The sequence below is a fragment of the Suncus etruscus genome, chromosome 14 (genome assembly GCF_024139225.1).
Source record: "Suncus etruscus isolate mSunEtr1 chromosome 14, mSunEtr1.pri.cur, whole genome shotgun sequence".
Classification (NCBI taxonomy): Eukaryota; Metazoa; Chordata; class Mammalia; order Eulipotyphla; family Soricidae; genus Suncus; species Suncus etruscus.
In genome coordinates, this window is record NC_064861.1 from 85,889,162 (window position 1) to 85,907,542 (window position 18,381).

An 18,381-nucleotide genomic window follows, 5' to 3' on the forward strand; every position below is an offset into this window, starting at 1 on the left:
CGGAAGAAAGCCACGTGGTAAGATCAGCGTGGGACAAACCAACATCTGAACTTTAAAAGTTTACAAAAGCCACGTGATGAGATCAGCGTGGGACAAATTAATCTAAACTATGGTTTTAGGTGTAGAAAATTAGTGGGTAGTAATATTTTACTCATAGTTGGTGATGGAATAAGTTTTAATTAGTTAGTGGTTAAAAAATAAAAATATAAGGGAGGTAATACAGATTAGCCCATTTTAACATCTAATTTCTAACCACCTGCATCTTTGTCTTAGTCATTTTCTTTATGATTTAAATGTGTTTTGTTGTCTTTCAAAGTTAATATTTTCAATTGCAAAATGTTTTACTGTGTATTTTAATGTACTTAGCCTGTTTTTAAAATGTATGTTATGCATGTATGCTGCAGTACTTGTGTATAGAAAAGTTATAGGAACAATGAAGTTCCCCCAATATAGTTTAAAAGTATAGGAACATGAAAGTTCCAAAATAGTGCTTGGTAAAAAAGCATTAATAGAATTTTAGGTTACAGGTGTAAAGTATATTTTGCAAATGATATGTTTTTGAAAAGGGCTGGTATATTAATTTTCACTTTATTACGTTGGCGCATGAAAATATTTAAAAAAGGGGGAAATGTGGTGTACCCCAAGACCCACCCATATCTGGGAGGAGTTTTGGGAACCGGATAATAGGTGTAACTACCTGCAAGACCGCCCATTTCTGGGAGGGGTCTGGAAAAGGATAGATAAACCTCTGAGCCAGGGGATTCAGCCCTTTTGCCGTTTCTCTCTTGGCCCGGCTTGGCTTCCTGGCTTTTGGATCTTTGGGCCGCATGGAGCCCAAAGGGAAGATGGCTAACAGGAGATAAGATGCAGGGCTAGCAAAATATAGCTGAATGCTTAAAAGGTTGACATAGGCCACACACCTGTGGTGGCTAGGGCATAAATAAAGATGATTCTTCCTGAAGCCTGCATGTGAGTGATTTCACCTGGGCCTGGAACTCGCCGGCTGCATGGAGGTTGCAGAGCCATGTGGGCTGGATGGCATCATCCACCATCCAGCCCCATCCTTAATTATTTAATGCAACACTATACAGCAACCTATTTTTATAGACTTTACATGTCTCCACCCCTTAGTTCTTCCTTCTGATTGGTTATGCCATGTGAAGTCATCTGTTTGGAAAAAACTAATCTGACCATGTATGTAAATGACAGTGTGGATGATTATAGGACAACCACTCAGACCATTTCAACCCCTATAAGGACTTCTAAGATGACCTATCAGAAGTTTGACCCTCCTCTCCTCATTCTGGTGCCTCCCTCCTCATTTCCTACAAAACAGAGGCAAGACAGGAGAATCCGAAGCAGTGACAATTTACGACACAAAAAAGCAAATCATGTTGGTTCCCTCAACCTGCATCCAGCAAGGGTATCAGCTGCAGAGAATGAGATGAGCAAGTACGCAAGGACTGTCCAATCTTCAGGGTTGCCTGGACAGCCATCATAGATGGGCCACTGTACCATCTGGGTCCCCAGCATGTAAGCCATTGTTTAAGTAAACAGAGACATTAAGGACAATGAATGAACACATCAAAATTCAATATACATTCAGCACAGACACTGGAATATTTCACAGAGGCAATCAGCAGGCACCCCAAAAGTATAAATAAAGTCAGAGCAACTTCTTCTTATTTTTTGCTAGTGTTGCCCCCTACTACTAGAAGATATGAAAATATCTTATTCTACTCTTTCCTGGGCACGTGTTTGCTATCTGATTGTATTCTAAGATCTAAACTAAAGAGCCTCTCCTGGCCTTTGGGGTTTTTGTTCAGAAGATGATCTCTCATGAAGGACTATTTTCTACATGATCCCCAGAATACTGTGATTCCCCCCTCCCTTCCCTCAGTCTCCTCAGCGGGGCAGGAAACGGATCTTGTAGTCTGGGGGTAGTTTGCCCAAACCACACTCCTTGGGGGTGAGGTCGATGTCCTCCTGGGCCATGTTGGTAGCCACGGTGAAGTTCTGCAGGATGGTGGTGAAGAAGAGAAATAACTCTGCACGGGCGATGCTTTCTCCAAGACAAGAGCGCTTCCCTGCAGACACACAGGGTTACTGGTGTATGGCAGGATGGGGAGCGGGATTTGAGATGAAAAGCACATACAATACCCTGTCTCATCTGAAAGCCCAGACACCTAGATCCATTGCAACAAATTCACCTGGGGTTGACCTATCACCTGAAATTCCAGCTAAACTATTAAAAGGACTCAAAGTCCTAAAACCAGGTGTAATCTCTGGATAGCTACAACATACACATTTCTCAGGATCGATTAGGTTTCTCAAGGACCCCACAAATGCACAGACCCACTTCAAATCGGACATGGTTGCACGCATAGCTGTATCCATGTTTCCTTGCATATATGAGTACATAATTGTTCTGGCTTAACCTTTTAATGTCCTTCCTTCCTAATATGGTACAGGTAAACTTGCCTCCTAGAACTATTGTGAATTAAGAAGTTAAAATGTGGGGCTGATGTATAGCTATACCTGCTGAACTGTTTCTCTGCCTCAGATATCCATCTACTTGGTGTTAGAGTTTTAAACCATTTTCTTTTTTTTTTTTCCTTTTTCTTTTGGTTTTTGGGTCACACCCGGCAGCACTCAGGGGCTATTTCTGGCTCTACGCTCAGAAATCGCCCCCAGCAGGCTCGGGGGACCATATGGGATGCCAGGATTCGAATCACCGTCCTACTGCATGCAAGGCAAAAACACCTTACCGCTGTGCTATCTGTCTGGCCCCTTAAGCCATTTTCTGTACTCTGCCGTTTAATTAATTATGAGGTTTTTATTTGTTTTTGTCTTTCAAGAATAAAAGAAATTTGCTATTTATCTAGACAAAAGCACATATTTCCATGGTTGAATTAAAATTCAATTATTTTGGGCCAGAGAGGTGGTGCTAGAGGTAAGGTGTCTGCCTTGCAAGCGCTAGCCAAGGAAGGACCGTGGTTCGATCCCCCAGCGTCTCATATGGTCCCCCCAAGCCAGGGGCGATTTCTGAGCACTTAGCCAGGAGAGTAACCCCTGAGCATCAAATGGGTGTGGCCCAAAAAATCAAAAAAATAAATAAAAAAAACAATAAAATTAAATTATTTTACATAAAAATTTTAAAAAAGTAAAATGTGGGGCCGGCGCGGTGGCGCTAGAGGTAAGGTGTCTGCCTTGCCAGCGTTAGCCTAGGACGGACCGTGGTTCTATCCCCCGGCGCCCCATATGGTCCCCCAAGCCAGGAGTGACTTCTGAGAGCATAGTCAGGAGTAACCCCTGAGCATCACCGGGTGTGGCCCAAAAACCAAAAAAAAAAAAAAGTAAAATGTGAAGCTGGAGAGACAGTACAAAGGGTAGGGTGCTGGCCTGGTACATAGCCAAACTGGGTTTGATCCCTTGCACCTCATATGGTTCTCTAAGCCCCAGCAGGAGTGATTCCTGAATGGCCAAGAGTAACCTGAAGAGCCAACTATGGCCCCAAAAAAAGTTTAAATGTGCAACAACCTCCACTGGTTGAAGAAGCCTATGGGTGATTACTATTTTGTGCTTATTTCTATATGGGAAACAAGTATGTCTCTGGCACAACAAGATCAATTGATTGTTTCAAGTTCTTTCTAAGCACTCTGCAAGCATTTATTCCTTCCTGGCATCATAATAAAGGTCCATCCTCCTACTGAATTGAAAATTTTGGAAAAATAAACTATAGTTCTGTGTGACTTAGTGGAGGAATTGTTAGGTTATTAGTACTCTCTCAATAGAGTACAAGTCTCAGCGTAACATTCAAAAAGTACGTTGCAGGGCCAGAGCAATAGCACCAGGGTAGGGTGTTTGCCTTGCATGCAGTTGATCCAGGACAGATGGTGGTTCAAATTCCACCATTCCATATGGTCCCCAAACCAGGAACAATTTCTGAGTGCATAGCCAGGAGTAACCCCGGAGCATCACTGGGTGTGGCCCAAAAACAAACAAACAACAAAAAGGTACATTGACAGGATAAATGCATGCCCAGATCAGGCATATCAGTTTTGAGGGACGTGATATAACTTCTCTTGCTCTAGTTGTAGTAAAGATAGAAAGTTCGAGTCAGCTCAGGCAATAGATACCAACTGTTGAATAAACAAAGGTCTCTAACTAACTGTCTCAAGATGACTTGGTCCCACACAGAGGTCTCAGGTCTCTCACCTATAGAAAAGGGCATGAAAGCATCGGACTTCTTCAATAGCCCATTGGCATCCAGAAAGTGGTCAGGATTGAAGGTTTCTGGCTTCTCAAAGTATTTTGGGTCATTGAGAGCAGTGTTCAGGATGGGATATACTTCAGTTCCCTAGGGAAAAGGTCACATGATCAAAAGATAAAGCATTGCAATAACTCCATCCATCTTCTGTGTGTGGAGTAAAAAGCACCAGAGTAGTAAAACCCACAAGGAGAGTACATCAGGAGATTAAGAAAATTCAGGGGGCCAGGCGGTGGCGCTAAAGGTAAGGTGTGCCTGCCTTGCCTGCGCTAGCCTTGGACGGACCGCGGTTCGATCCCCCCCCCCCCCCCCGTGTCCCATATGGTCCCCCAAGCCAGGAGCAACTTCTGAGCGCATAGCCAGGAGTAACCCCTGAGCGTTACCGGGTATGGCCCAAAAACCAAAAAAAAAAAAAAAATTCAGGATGGAGGCCAGAATGATAGTACAGTGGGTAGGCTGTTTACCTTGCATGTCATCAACCCAATATCAATCCCAGCATCTCATATGATCTCCTGAGCCAACTAGGAATAATTCCTGAGTACAAAGCCAGGAATAACCTCTGACACTGCTGGGTCTGCTCTCTGCCCACCCCATCCCATCCCTGAAAAAAAAAAAAAGAGAAAGAAAATTCAGGATGTTCATACAGGAGAGATTCAGAACCTTGATTGATCTCACCTTTGGGATGATGTACCCTCGGAAATGTGTGTCTTTGGTGACGGTGTGAGGCAAGTTAGCAGGGATCAGGTCTGAAAATCTCTGAATCTCATGGATGACAGCATCAGTGTAGGGCATTTTGGCTCGGTCATTGAGAGCTGGAGCACGGTGTGAGCCAATCATTTGGTCTATCTCTTTCTGGACTCTCTCTGCACAAAGAGTGAGCATTGAGAGTGGCATTCAAAGAGGCATCTAGCAAGAAAACTTCTCTCGGGCTATTTTCCCCAGTTCATGAGTCAATGAGGCAGTGGGAAAGGAAGGAAGCAACAAGTATTCTTACCCTTTGAAACTTAATGAATGCCATGGCTTTTTCTCCCCACATGCACAGGTAAACACACACATAGCATGTATTCCACATTTTGCAAATTGTTTCAGAGGGTTTTTTTGTTTTTTGTTTTTTGTTTTTCGGGCCACACCTGTTTGATGCTCAGGGGTTACTCCTGGCTAAGCGCTCAGAAACTGCCCCTGGCTTGGGGGGACCATATGGGACGCCAGGCGATCAAACAGTGGTCCTTCCTTGACTAGCGCTTGCAAGGCAGACACCTTACCTTTAGCGCCACCTCACCAGCCCCAAATTGTTTCAGATTTAGAATATAAAACCCAAGGACCTGTCAAATTCCCCTCCAAGACGAGTCTAAATGGTGACTTATGTGGGTAGATGAAGTATTAGGCTTGGTGAGCAGATATATAATAGTGAAAGGTACCATATATTAACTCATGAACAAATAATGAATAAATAAATGAATAAATAAATAAATAAATGAATACATAAATCAATTCATGAGTGAAAAGAATGATGAATTGTTCGGAAGGGTAGTGTGATTGCCTTGCAGGTGATCAACCTGGGTTCAATCCTCAGTACCTCATAGATAGCCCCCAAAGTTCCACCAGAAGTGATCTCTAAGTGAAGAACCAGGAGTGAGCCCTGAGCACCATGAAGTATGGCCCAACAAAACAAAACCTAAGTAAATAAAAATTAGTCAATAAATAATTAATGTGTGCAATTAATAAACATGGCCATAGAGATCATTCAAGATCCTAGCTGCAATCTTTGCATGTAGACAGCTCAAATTAGACTCCCAGAACCATCTGGTCTCCCAACACTTCAAGGATTAATCCTTGAGCACAGAATTGGAAGTGACCACAAAATACCACTTGGAGGCCAAAAACAAAACAAAAAAAATATTCAATAGAAAAATGATATGATCTTCATCAATCAGCAATTTACAGCAATAAGTGGAGGACTGAGTTGATGAAAGAATAAGAAGTCAAACAAATTAAGGAAGAAATAAGTATATTAAGGAGTAATAGTGAATGGATTTACCAGTAACACACAAGTAAATTCATTTGTTAAAATGAATTAATGGCTAAAAAAAATAAAATAACATATTTCAAATAAAATAGAAGGATAAAAGATAAGACAAAAGACAGAGAGAGTAAGGAGTGATCCATGACCATAGGACAGATGATCCATGGCCATAGGTCATGAATGACAGATTCTCATTCACAAAGCAGTAATTTATAAATAATGTAGCCCAAATAATTGAATTGAAGTGAATATGTTTGGATAAGTAGTAATTGACAAAATCAGGAGTCATACAGGTTAGTTAACAAAAGTGGGGCTGGGCCCGGAGAGATAGCACAGCGGTGTTTGCCTTGCAAGCAGCCGATCCAGGACCAAAGGTGGTTGGTTCAAATCCCGGTGTCCCATATGGTCCCCCGTGCCTGCCAGGAGCTATTTCTGAGCAGACAGCCAGGAGTAACCCCTGAGCATTGCCGGGTGTGGCCCAAAAACGAAAAAAAAAAAAAAAAAAAGAAAAAAAAAGAAAATCTTTGGGCCCGGAGAGATAGCACAGCGGCGTTTGCCTTGCAAGCAGCCGATCCAGGACCAAAGGTGGTTGGTTCGAATCCCGGTGTTCCATATGGTCCCCCGTGCCTGCCAGGAGCTATTTCTGAGCAGACAGCCAGGAGTAACCCCTGAGCACCGCCGGGTGTGGCCCAAAAACCAAAAAAAAAAAAAAAAGTGGGGCTGAAGAATGCAGCAGGTAGGGAGCTTGCCTTGCACGTAGCAGCCCAGGTTCAATCCCTGACACCCCATACCGTCCCCCGAGCACCACCAGGATAGATTTCTGAATACAAAGTCAAGAGTAAGTCATGAGAAATTGCCAGGTGTGACCTCAAACAAATAATAAATAAAAGCAAAAATGTATGGATAGATTGATGGAGAGTTGTATTCAGGAAGGGAAGGATAATGAAAGGATGAATGAGTAGATGTTTAAGTGAAGGAAATAAAAAGTGGAAGAACTTCTTGACAGATCCTTTCTGGTTTTTGTTTGTTTGTTTACCCATTGACCCATTGACCCATTGACCTAGGGTCTTGGCTAGGTTGGGAGTTTGCTCAAAACCTTCAGTGCTTATGGTCTGGGAGGCAGATGTTGAGTTTCATCTAGGCAGAACACCTAGTCTTACTTATGCAGCTCAAAATCGGTCAGACGATTTTGAGTTGGGTCGTCTGACCGACTCACCCACGCAAATGGACCCCCATTTTTCCCACCTGTGACATGGGGGTACTTGAGCAGGAGCAGGAATCCATAGCGGATCGTGGTGCTGGTGGTCTCTGTTCCCGCAAAGAAGAGTGAGAGCACGCTGATGAGGAGGTTCTGCTGGTGGAACTCAGTGTTGGGATTTGATTTCTCCTGTGTCCAGAAGAGAGAGTTCAGGTCAAGGGAGCCTGGAGCCTCGCTGTACACCTGGACTGTTCTAGAAATTCAAACCCACTTCTGCTTGTCTCTCACATTCCAGCTCCTCTTTCTACCTCTGTGGTTCTCTCCACTTAATGCTGCATCTGTTTCTGTCCTTGTATTTCTCTCTCTCTCTCTCTCTCTCTCTCTCTCTCTCTCTCTCTCTCTCTCTCTCTCTCTCTCTCTCTCTCTCTCGCCATCTCTCTCTTTCCTTCACTTCTAGCCCTTGACTCACAACCACATCTCTCTTTTCCTAATCACCCTTCTCTGCCTCTATTCTTCCCTGTTCTCCAACCTTGCGCTCTTTGACTGTTCCTTCTAACCTCCCCATCTTTTCCTCTCCCCCTCCCTTCTGCAAGCCTCACTTGGTCCATGCGGATCAGATAGGTGTCAATGTAGTCCCGGGGAGCAGCGCAGTCCAGGGTCACACGATGCTTCTCCACGTTGTGATTGATGAAGCTGATGAGAAGTTGGCTATTTATATAGATCTGCCTGTGTGTGCCAGGGAAGTACTTCAAGACGTCAGAGAAAAGCTGGAACACCTGTGGGTGAGAGGGACTCTAGAATCTTCTATAGCTCACCTAGCAAGTCATAGGGAGGGACAAGTCTTTTGGTACCCAACATCTCCCCATGATCTATCTCCCTCTGTCTCTCTTATCTGTCTGCCCCCACCCTCTCTCCATCTCTCTCTCTCTCTCTCTCTATCTCTGCCTTGCACCATCTCCATTTCTCCATCTCTGTCTCTCTGGGTCTATCTATACTAAGACCCTCTGGACCTAATTATCTCCTTGGTGTACTTGTATCTTTCTGCATTTTCCACCCTTGACATATTGTCACTTCTTGGTATCTTCCCAACTCTTTGTCTCTTTCCTTTATACCTCTCTTATCTTTCTGTCTGTCTCACTTTCTGGTCACCTCTCAGTGTATCTGCTGCCTCCCTAGGCCAAGTTATCTGCTTTGCTCAAACCTCTCCCCAACTTTTTCCACCTCTACCACTCTCCTTCACTGCTTCAGAAATAATAACATGATGTTCACATAGATAAGGCTGCAGACACTCAGCACTGTTTCCTTACTTGAGCTCAAACTTCCATCCTTTAATCCAATAGCAACTGAACTACCTAATTTGTTGCAAGTTAAAAATTCAGGGATGTAGGTCCTGGAGAGATAGCACAGCGGTAGGGCGCTTGCCTTTCACACAGTTGATTCAAGATGAAAGGTGGTTCGAATCCCGGCTTCTCATAGGGTCCCCCAAGCCTGCCAGGAGTGACTTCTGAGCATAAAGCCAGGAGTAATGCCTGAGTGCTGCCGGGTGTGACCCAAAACACACACACACAAAAAAAAAATTGGGGCCGGAGAGATAGCATGGAGGTAAAGTGTTTGCCTTTCATGCAGAAGGTCATCGGTTCGAATCCCGGCGCCCCATATGGTCCCCCGTGCCTGCCAGGAGCAATTTCTGAGCATGGAGCCAGGAGTAACCCCTGAGCACTGCCGGGTATGACCCAAAAACCACACACACACACCAAAAAAAAACAAGGAATGTAGGCAAGAGAGATAGCACAGCTGTAGGATGTTTACCTTGCATTCGGCCAACCCAGAAGGAACCTGGGTTTGATTCTGGGCATCCCATATGGCCCTCCAGCCTGCAAGGGGCGATTTCTGAGTGCAGAGCCAGGAGTAACCCCTGAGCATCACCAGGTGTGGCCCAAAGACCAATAAATAAATAAATAAATAAATAAAGCTTAAAAAAATTTCAGGGATGTACCTAATAAGATGGAACATTCCTGTGTATTCCTCCTTCTAGAGATAATCATGGCTGTTGGCCATGAGGAAACAGGAACAGTTCAAGAGACAATGCGAGATGGTGTGGGAGCAAAGTGTATAAGAACCACAACGAAAGAGCATGACCCCTGAGATCAGAGTCATAGTACATTTGCCTTGCACACAGCCAACCCAGGCTCAATCTCAGGCACCCCCTATGGTCTCCCAGGCCCTAGAAGGAGTGATTCCTGAGTGCATAGCCAGAAATAAGCCCTGAGCACTGCTGAGTGTGGCCCAAAAATAACCAAAAAAAAATAGCTATACAACCTCCAGAGAACAACTCAATCAAGTATGCAAACACAACAAAAAGCTGATATGTGACACATGGCAACACCATGACCCCACACAAGGAAACATGGGGGAACCAACAAAGAGAGTGGAGAGAAAATTGGGAAATTTAAGAAACAGTCTTGGGGGCCCGGAGAGATAGCACAGCGGCGTTTGCCTTGCAAGCAGCCGATCCAGGACCAAAGGTGGTTGGTTCGAATCCCGGTGTCCCATGTGGTCCCCCGTGCCTGCCAGGAGCTATTTCTGAGCAGACAGCCAGGAGTAACCCCTGAGCACCGCTGGGTGTGACCCAAAAACCAAAAAAAAGAAACAGTCTTGGGGTCAGAGTGATAGTACATGGAGAGGGTGTTTGCCTTGCACTCAGGGCTGTCCAGAGTTTGATCACTGACATCCCATATGGTCCCCTGAGCACTGCTAGAAGTAATTCCTGAATACAGAGACTAAAATAAACTCTGAACATCACTGGGTGTGACCCTCACACCCCCAAAAAAGAGATATATTTGTCTTGTGTCTCCCATCTCTCCTGTCGTCTGTTTTCCCTGCTTCCTCCTGCCCCGTGCTGAATTCCTTCACACTCAAGCTGAATGTGGCCATGTTCACCATCCTGTCCACCTCACCTCCAGCCCTGACACTTTTCCTGACCTGACTGGAGTAGGAGCTAATGAGTGCAAAGGTTTGGAAGAACAAGTTCAGCAGCTTCTGGAACAAAGGATCTTGGTAGGAGAAACGTTTCCCGAAAACAATGGAGCAGATGATGTTGGCAGTGATAGAATGGAAGTAAAGGGTAGGATCCAGGAGGGCTCCTAGGAGGAAAGGATAATCAATCACTGAAAGGCAAATGTTTTCCACTGTTCTGCCACTGTTCTCTCTAGCTCCATAAGGGTTTCAAAAATAGCCTGACAATAGGGACATTCATGAGCCTATATTATGTGTCAAACATTCTCCAGTAATAGTCACTATTGTCTCTTCTCAGCTTTGCCACAGATGTGAGGAAGGGGAAGATTTCCTGACACCCTGTCAGCCCTGTCTCAACAACATCCATTTGGGGAGAATCCAAAAACAACTGGAAGTGTCTTGTGATTAGCCCCTCCCACTGCCCTTTAGCCCGGAAAGTAAAACTCCCTGCACAGGTCTCTGATCTTCCTTTTTCTCTCCTGACTTCCTTTCCTGGAATTCTTATTTCTGTCTTTCATAGATACACTCAATCCATGTGTTGCTTTCCCTGAGAAAAGTAAAGAGTGTGCTGACATCTAAGTTTATATCTTAGTGTTGCTCTTGTAAATATATTCCAGCTATTCTTCCGGTTCGTTGAGTCCTTCTCCAACCCTGTCTGTGTTCCAGGTCTTTCTGTTGAATGGTCTCTAGGGCTTATTCTTTCACTTTCTGCTTCCCTCTCTCTGACATCTTGCACCTCTATTTACATTGCCATACATCACTCTACATTCCTATGTGTATATGCATACATATGTTTCTGCCCTACACTTTCCAAGTGCTCACCCTTGGTCTTCCGCAGCTCTTCCACAAAACACTGAGCCTCATCCTGAATCCGCTCTTCCACGCTGCGCTTTCCCATCCCGAAGTCCCTCATGGTGGCCAGAGTGAATCGCCGAAGGATCTTCCAGCGTTCCCCGTTGACAAAGATCACACCTACAGGATGTAGAACACATCATGTGTTGCATAAGATGTGGAAGTAAGACTTGGGTCTCTCTGCATCCCTTTGTTTCCTGGCCCCGGACTCACAGTCCACAGTCACCATCCTCCAAACCAACTGTCCTAATACTTCCCAGTCTCTTACCATATCCCTGGGAAATTTGTTCAACCACAGCGACTTTCCCCCGGCCAGAGAAGGCATTCGCTTGGTCCACCAGAGCCTCCCGGATGGCCTCTGTCCCACAGATAATGACCACGGGCCTTGGTCCCAGGTACACAGTGAACACATCCCCATATTGTTCTCGCATCTGTCAAGAAGACCCATGCCCATGATTACTATTAGTTTGCACTTCTGGGGTCTTTCCTATTGCTCAATCATTAACATAGGACTGATAAATATCTTTCCCCCTAAATGGTACCATTTTCCCAACCCAGACCTCATGACCAATAACCCTGGTGCACAGAAGCTAAATTTGGGGCCAGAAAGATTTCCCATCAGCACCAATTTTATTCTAACCTAGCCTGAAATTACCTAAAATTAAATAACCATTGTCTTAGCTCTTTTAAAAAATAAGGTGTCTTTATGTTGGGGTGATAGTAGTACTCTTGCCTTACAAAAGCCAATCTGGGGCCCGGAGAGATAGCACAGCGGCGTTTGCCTTGCAAGCAGCTGATCCAGGACCAAAGATGGTTGGTTCGAATCCCGGTGTCCCATATGGTCCCCCGTGCCTGCCAGGAGCTATTTCTGAGCAGACAGCCAGGAGTAACCCCTGAGCACCACTGGGTGTGGTCCAAAAACAAAAACAAAAACAAAAGCCAATCTGGATTTAGTCGTAGACACCCCATATAGTCTCCTGAATACCTTTGGGAATTATCCCTATGTACAGAGAAATATTAGTTCTGGACATCACCAGGCGTGACCTAAAAAAACAAAAAGCAAAACATTGAGCAAGGAAAGCACTTGCTTTTCACATGGTCAATCTGGATTCAATGTCTAGTATTCTATATGACCCCCTGAGCACCATCAGGGGTGAATTCTGAGTGCTGAGCCAGGAGTAATCCTTGAGTATTTCCAGGTGGTGGCCCAAATAAAAACTAAATAAATTAATTAAATATCGGGGCATGAGAGATAGCATGGAGGTTAAGGCATTTGCCTTGCATGCAGAAGGATGGTGGTTCGAATCCCGGCATCCCATATGGTCCCCCAAGCCTGCCAGGAACTATTTCTGAGCATAGAGCCAAGAGTAACGCCTGAGCACTGCTGGGTGTGACCCAAACACCAAAAACAAAAAAAAAATTAATTAAATATCTTCATTATAGCCATCCACTACCTATTCTGTGAGTATTTGGGATCACTAAAAGTATATTAGAACTAATAATTGCATAGTGAATTTAATTTACTCAATGTCATACATTAAAGTTGATACATCAAAGAAAAAAGTTCGGGGCCGGTGAGGTGGCGCTAGAGGTAAGGTGTCTACCTTGCAAGCGCTAGCCAAGGAAAGGACCACGGTTCGATCCCCCGGCGTCCCATATGGTCCCCCAAGCCAGGGGCAATTTCTGAGCGTGTAGCCCCTGAGCATCAAAAGGGTGTGGCCCAAAAAACCAAAAAAAAAAAAAAAAAGTTTGCTTCCTATGACTCAGCCCCAACCTCTCAGCTGCATCAATTTTTTGGGTTTTTTTTTATTTTGGGGTCACACCCAGTAGTGCTCAGGGGTTATTCCTGGCTCTACGCTCAGAAATCGCCCCCTGGCAGGCACAGGGGACCATATGGGATGCCGGGATTCGAACCATCGACCTGCTGCATGAAAGGCAAACGCCTTACCTCCATGCTATCTCTCCAGCCCCTCAACTGCATCTTAACACTTTCCTTGGAAAATGACCTTGGGCCATGCTTGGTAGACAGGAGAAGAATGTAGGACCCTCTCTGGGTGATCATGAAATCTGAAAAATCACATCCATCTAGGTAGGGCATTTGCCTTGCACACAGCAAACCCAGGTTCCATCCCTGGTATTGCCCCCAAGCACTGCCAGGAGGAATTTCTCAGTGCAGAGGGTCAGAAGTCAATCACTGAGAATCCCTGTTTTAGCCAATAATGATCATATATACAAATTGGTTCTCTTAAAGTCAGATCATGAAGGTTAAGTGTCGTCGGCTCTATCATGGAAGCTTCTAACTTGGATCTTCAATTTCCTGCCACAAATTATTCATGAAAGCTGAACTCAGGGATTCAGCAACTTCACTCCCAGGTTCATGCCCAATAAAAATATAGACCTGTGTGTTCTTTAAAAGAAAAAAATGAAAGAAAAAAAAAAAAAACCCTTCACCAGTGCAACATTCCCATCACCAATATCCCAAGTGTCACTCCTCCCACCCCATACCAGCCTGTACTCTAGACAGGCTTTCCACTAAAATTAAATAACCATTGTCTTGGCTCTTTTAAAAAATAAGGTGTCTTTATGTTGGGGTGATAGTAGTACTCTTGCCTTACAAAAGCCAATCTGGGGCCTGGAGAGATAGCACAGCGGCATTTGCCTTGCAAGCAGCCGATCCAGGACCAAAGGTGGTTGGTTTGAATCCCGGTGTCCCATATGGTCCCCCGTGCCTGTCAGGAGCTATTTCTGAGCAGACAGCCAGGAGTAATCCCTGAGCACCACTGGGTGTGGCCCAAAAACAAAAACAAAAACAAAAGCCAATCTGGATTTAGTCGTAGGCACCCCCATATAGTCTCCTGAATACCTTTGGGAATTATTTCTGAGTACAGAGAAATATTAGTTCTGGACATCACCAGGTGTGACCTAAAAAAACAAAAAGCAAAACATTGAGCAAAGAAAGCACTTGCTTTTCACATGGTGTGTTCTTTACACTGTTCTTTACACTGACTGTATAGAAAGAGGAGACACAGTAAATGCACCCCATATACACCTCTGCCCAGGCCCTTTGCCTGGTCTGTATTGTGAATGGGGGGACAAAAAAAAAGAAAGAAAGAAAAAATGAAGAGGGAGATTCACCAAGGGTTTAGTAACCAAATGCCCAGCAACATGAATCTAAAATGAATATCATGATATTGTTATGTTGTCACATAGTGTGCAGTGTTGAAGAAAGTGAAGAGCAGCCAAACCCAACACCCACATGAAGCTTATAATGATAGCAGCCAAAAGCAACCAAGCACAGAAGTAACCATGCATCAAAATTCTAAGTGTGAATTCAAATGGATCACACAAACTTATTGTTTCAGGGATTAGAGAGATAATACAGTGTGATGAGGTGCTTGCCTTGAAAATAGTTGGTCTATGTTCAGTTCTCAGCACCCCGTGTGATTCCCCTGAGTCTGCCAAAAATAGCAGATTATTGTTTCAGAGAAGTAGGTAGGAAGTCTCTGGGAGAGGCTATGAGGCATGCTTGTGGGAAAAGCTCTTATCCTGACCCACATACCCATAAATGTGTGCCTTATCAGGGTACAGTGTGACTTTAGTGAAAAAAAAAAAAAAGTATTTTACAGAAGAGGATGCTAATACTAAAATGAGTGCTCTCATAGGAGTCTAAAGAAATATAGTAAGGGTGTGGCAATGACAGTTGGAAATGATCGCTCTTATCCACAAGAACTGGGTGCTGAAAGGAGACAAAATAAGATGCATGAGATTCTTTCAGTAACAATATTGCAAATTACAAAGTCTAAAAGGAAAAAAGAGGAAAAGAGAAAGAGACAGATGGACAGAGAGAGTGAGTGAGAAGAAAAATGTCTGCCACAGAGGCAGGCAGGGGAGTGGGCAGTGGGGAGGGTGGGAACAAAACTGGGGACTGGTGGCTGGAAATGTGCACTGGTGAAGAGTGTTGTAATTATATGACTAAAACTCAAATCGCGAACAGATTTGTAACTGCATTAAAATAAATGTATATAAATCAAAAAAAAAAAAAAGAATATATATGGAACTGAAAATTCCCTATAACAGACCCTTAAGAATAGGCCCTACAGGGGCCAGAGCAATAACACAGCAGGTAGGGAATTTGCTTTGCACACTGCCAACGTGATTCAATCCCCATCATCTTATATGGTCCCCCGAGCCTGCCAGGAGTAATTTCTAAACACAGAACCAGCAGTAATCCCTGAGCACAACCAGGTGTAGCTCAAAAATAAATAGACAAACAAAAAATAGATCTACAAAATTGTTTGTTGAGGACTGGAACAGTGAGGGGAGGTATGGGGGGGGGGTTCTAGAGACATGCTGAGAGTGGGGGCGGTCTAACTACTTTGTATGCCTAAAACATTACTATTAATTGTATTGTAAATCAAGCACATTCATTTAAAAAATCAAGGGGCCTGAAAGATAGCATAGCGGTAGGGCTTGCATGATCCCTGAGACTGACCTGGGTTCTATTCCTGGATTTTCATATGGTCCCCCAAGCCTGCCAGGAGCAATTTCCTAGTGCAGAGCCAGAAGTAACCCCTGAGCACTTCCGGGTGTGGCCCAAAAACAAAATATAAAATAAAATAAAGGCAAAATGGAAAACAAAGATTGACTTACAGTCACAAGAAAGTTAAGTCTGGACCAGAGAAATAGTGAAGCAGGTAGGACACTTGCCTTGCACATGGCTGACCTTAATCCCCTATGTCCCATATGAGCACACAAGCTCAAGCAGGAATAATTCCTGAGTGCAGAACTAGAAGTTATCCCTGAATATTGCCAGGTGCAGCCAACAACAAAAACAAAAAAAGAAGAGGATGTTTACTTTAAAATCTTTTATGATGATCACTGTAAAATTCTTCACTGGTCTCTGTATTTCCATTCTCAGCCCATTGCAACCATCCCACATCCCAAATCAAAGCAATTTTATTAAAATGTAAGTTTGGGGGGCCGGGAAGGTGGCACTAGAGGTAAGGTGTCTGCCTTGCAAGCTCTAGCATAGGACGGACCGAGGTTCGATCCCCCGGCGTCCCATATGGTCCCCCCAAGCCAGGGGCGATTTCTGAGCGCATAGCCAGGAGTAACTCCTGAGCGTCAAATGGGTGTGGCCCAAAAACCAAAGGGGAAAAAAATGTAAGTTTGGAGCTGGAGAGGTAGAACAGCAGAAAAGGCATTTGAATTGCATGCCACCCATCTGGGTTTGATCCCCAGAATGCCATATAGTTCCCAGTGCACCCCCAGGAGTAATCCATGAGCACAGAGCCAGAAATAAAAGTCAAAAAAAAGTAAAATTCACCTATTAATATCTAGAACCTATTCCAACCTCTGACCCTAAGATTTTAGTCTCCACCATCCTCTGCTTCTCTTCCCACTGCTCTTCCTGTTATCAGGGGTAGCCTCCTGTTCACTAACAAAGAAATTGAGCTTTCTCTGCCTGAACCCCAACTCTTTCCAGAACCTTCCACCTTAATTTTTAACAGATCTCGCCACTCCACTTGGCTCCCATCACTTTCTAAAATTGCCTTGAGCCTCAATGAACTGTATCTCTACTTGACCTCATGTTTTCTTCAGAATTTATTTTCTGTGTTTTGTCCAGTGCTCCTGGGACAAGGCCAAGAACATTCCCAAGAGCAGAGAATGTGTCCAGAAAACTATTCTTTTTTTTTGTGTGTGGTTTTTGGGTCACACCCGGAGGTGCTCAGGGGTTTTTCCTGGCTCTGTGCTCAGAAATTGCTCCTGGCAGGCACGGGGGGACCATATGGGATGCCGGGATTCGAACCGATGACCTTCTGCATGAAAGGTAAACGCCTTACCTCCATGCTATCTCTCCGGCCCCCAGAAAACTATTCTTGAGTGAGTAAATAAATGAATGAGTGGAATAAAGTAGCACTTGCATTTAATCATAAAAACATTTTTATCAATTCCATCTCATTTTATAGAAAGAGAAACAATCTCATTGTCTAACTGTTGAATCCAGAACACCACCTCCCTTCAAATCTAACTCTGAAGATGCTTATAGGCCAGAGCAATAGGATACACCTAACCCAGGTTCTATCTTCAGCAGTCCATATGGTTTTCAGCAATTCATATGGTTCCCTGAGCCCTTTCAGGAATGATCCTGAGCATAGAGCTAGGATTCTGTCTGCCTGCCTGACTGACTGTCTGTCTGTCTGTCTGTCTGTCTGTCTGTCTCTCTCTCTCTCTCTCTCTCTCTCTCTCTCTCTCTCTCTCTCTCTCTCTCTCCCTTCTCCTTGCACAACTCCACAAAGAGGTCATCATGGTGGAAGGTCCTGGACACCCACAGCATCCTTACAGGGACTAGGGAAGTGCTGCTGGAGGTCAGAAACACTGATTTCATGACTGGCCAGCAGCATGTGAGCCAAGGGTCAGCCACAGTTAGAATCCAAGTGCCTAGTGCATTCATGAGTGTGGATTGAATATTAATAAAGTAGATCATTAAACATAAAACCACGGCTGCAAAGCCAGAATATTGTTTCATCTAGGATTCCACACTATCAGCTATCCTGTTTCCAGGTTAATGTTCATTTATGATAAGATGCTATTGCTTTGCTGTCCTGACCACTTGGATGTCTTTTGACAGACAAAGCACCTACTTCCTTGGTGCCAACACACCCCACCCCTCTCTCTCCAAGCTGGCACCATAGTGGGAGTTTTAATACATCTCCATGGATTTTAATCACCAACCATGTCATACCCTCCTCTGCTGTGCCTGGAAAGATGCTATCCCAGTCTTTGCCAAGAGTTACCCACAAGGACTACAACAGGGACCCAGCCCCACTCCCCCCTCCTTTCGTGTCTCACCTTTAGGAAGGATTTGAGCAGACCTCTTCTGTCCATCTGCAGAAGGTTCCCCAAGAAAGGCAAGGGACGGGGGCCCGGAGGGAGATGCCCATGAGTCTTAAAATGGCCCCTGGCCATGTGCAGCAAGAGTCCTGTGAGGACAGCCAGAAGGAGGACGACGCTGAGCACCAT

At 44.5% G+C, this 18,381-nt stretch overlaps 1 protein-coding gene and 1 pseudogene across 1 annotated transcript; one reads left to right on the forward strand and one right to left on the reverse strand.

Annotated features, from left to right (window-relative positions):
- Positions 1–1,905: 1,905 nt before the first annotated feature.
- LOC126028139 (cytochrome P450 2B4-like) lies at positions 1,906–18,381 on the reverse strand. Its single transcript, XM_049787188.1, has 9 exons — positions 18,211–18,381; positions 11,627–11,789; positions 11,329–11,478; positions 10,474–10,634; positions 8,091–8,267; positions 7,539–7,680; positions 4,946–5,133; positions 4,219–4,360; positions 1,906–2,087 (listed from the first exon to the last, which is right to left on the reverse strand). The coding sequence occupies exons 1-9, from the start codon at positions 18,379–18,381 to the stop codon at positions 1,906–1,908; spliced, it is 1,476 nt and encodes a 491-aa protein (XP_049643145.1).
- LOC126028798 (uncharacterized) lies at positions 14,336–14,456 on the forward strand (annotated as a pseudogene).

What these genes read in the sequence shown, in the direction of transcription:
- LOC126028139 (XM_049787188.1), bottom strand. Translation starts at nt 18,381, where the DNA reads ATGGTGCTCAGCGTCGTCCTCCTTCTGGCTGTCCTCACAGGACTCTTG. An exon ending in TGCTCAAATCCTTCCTAAAG is followed by an intron (nt 11,790 to 18,210) that starts GTGAGACACGAA and finishes TCTTCTTGACAG; the next exon opens with ATGCGAGAACAATATGGGGA. An exon ending in TTAGCTCCTACTCCAGTCAG is followed by an intron (nt 8,268 to 10,473) that starts GTCAGGAAAAGT and finishes TCTCACCCACAG; the next exon opens with GTGTTCCAGCTTTTCTCTGA.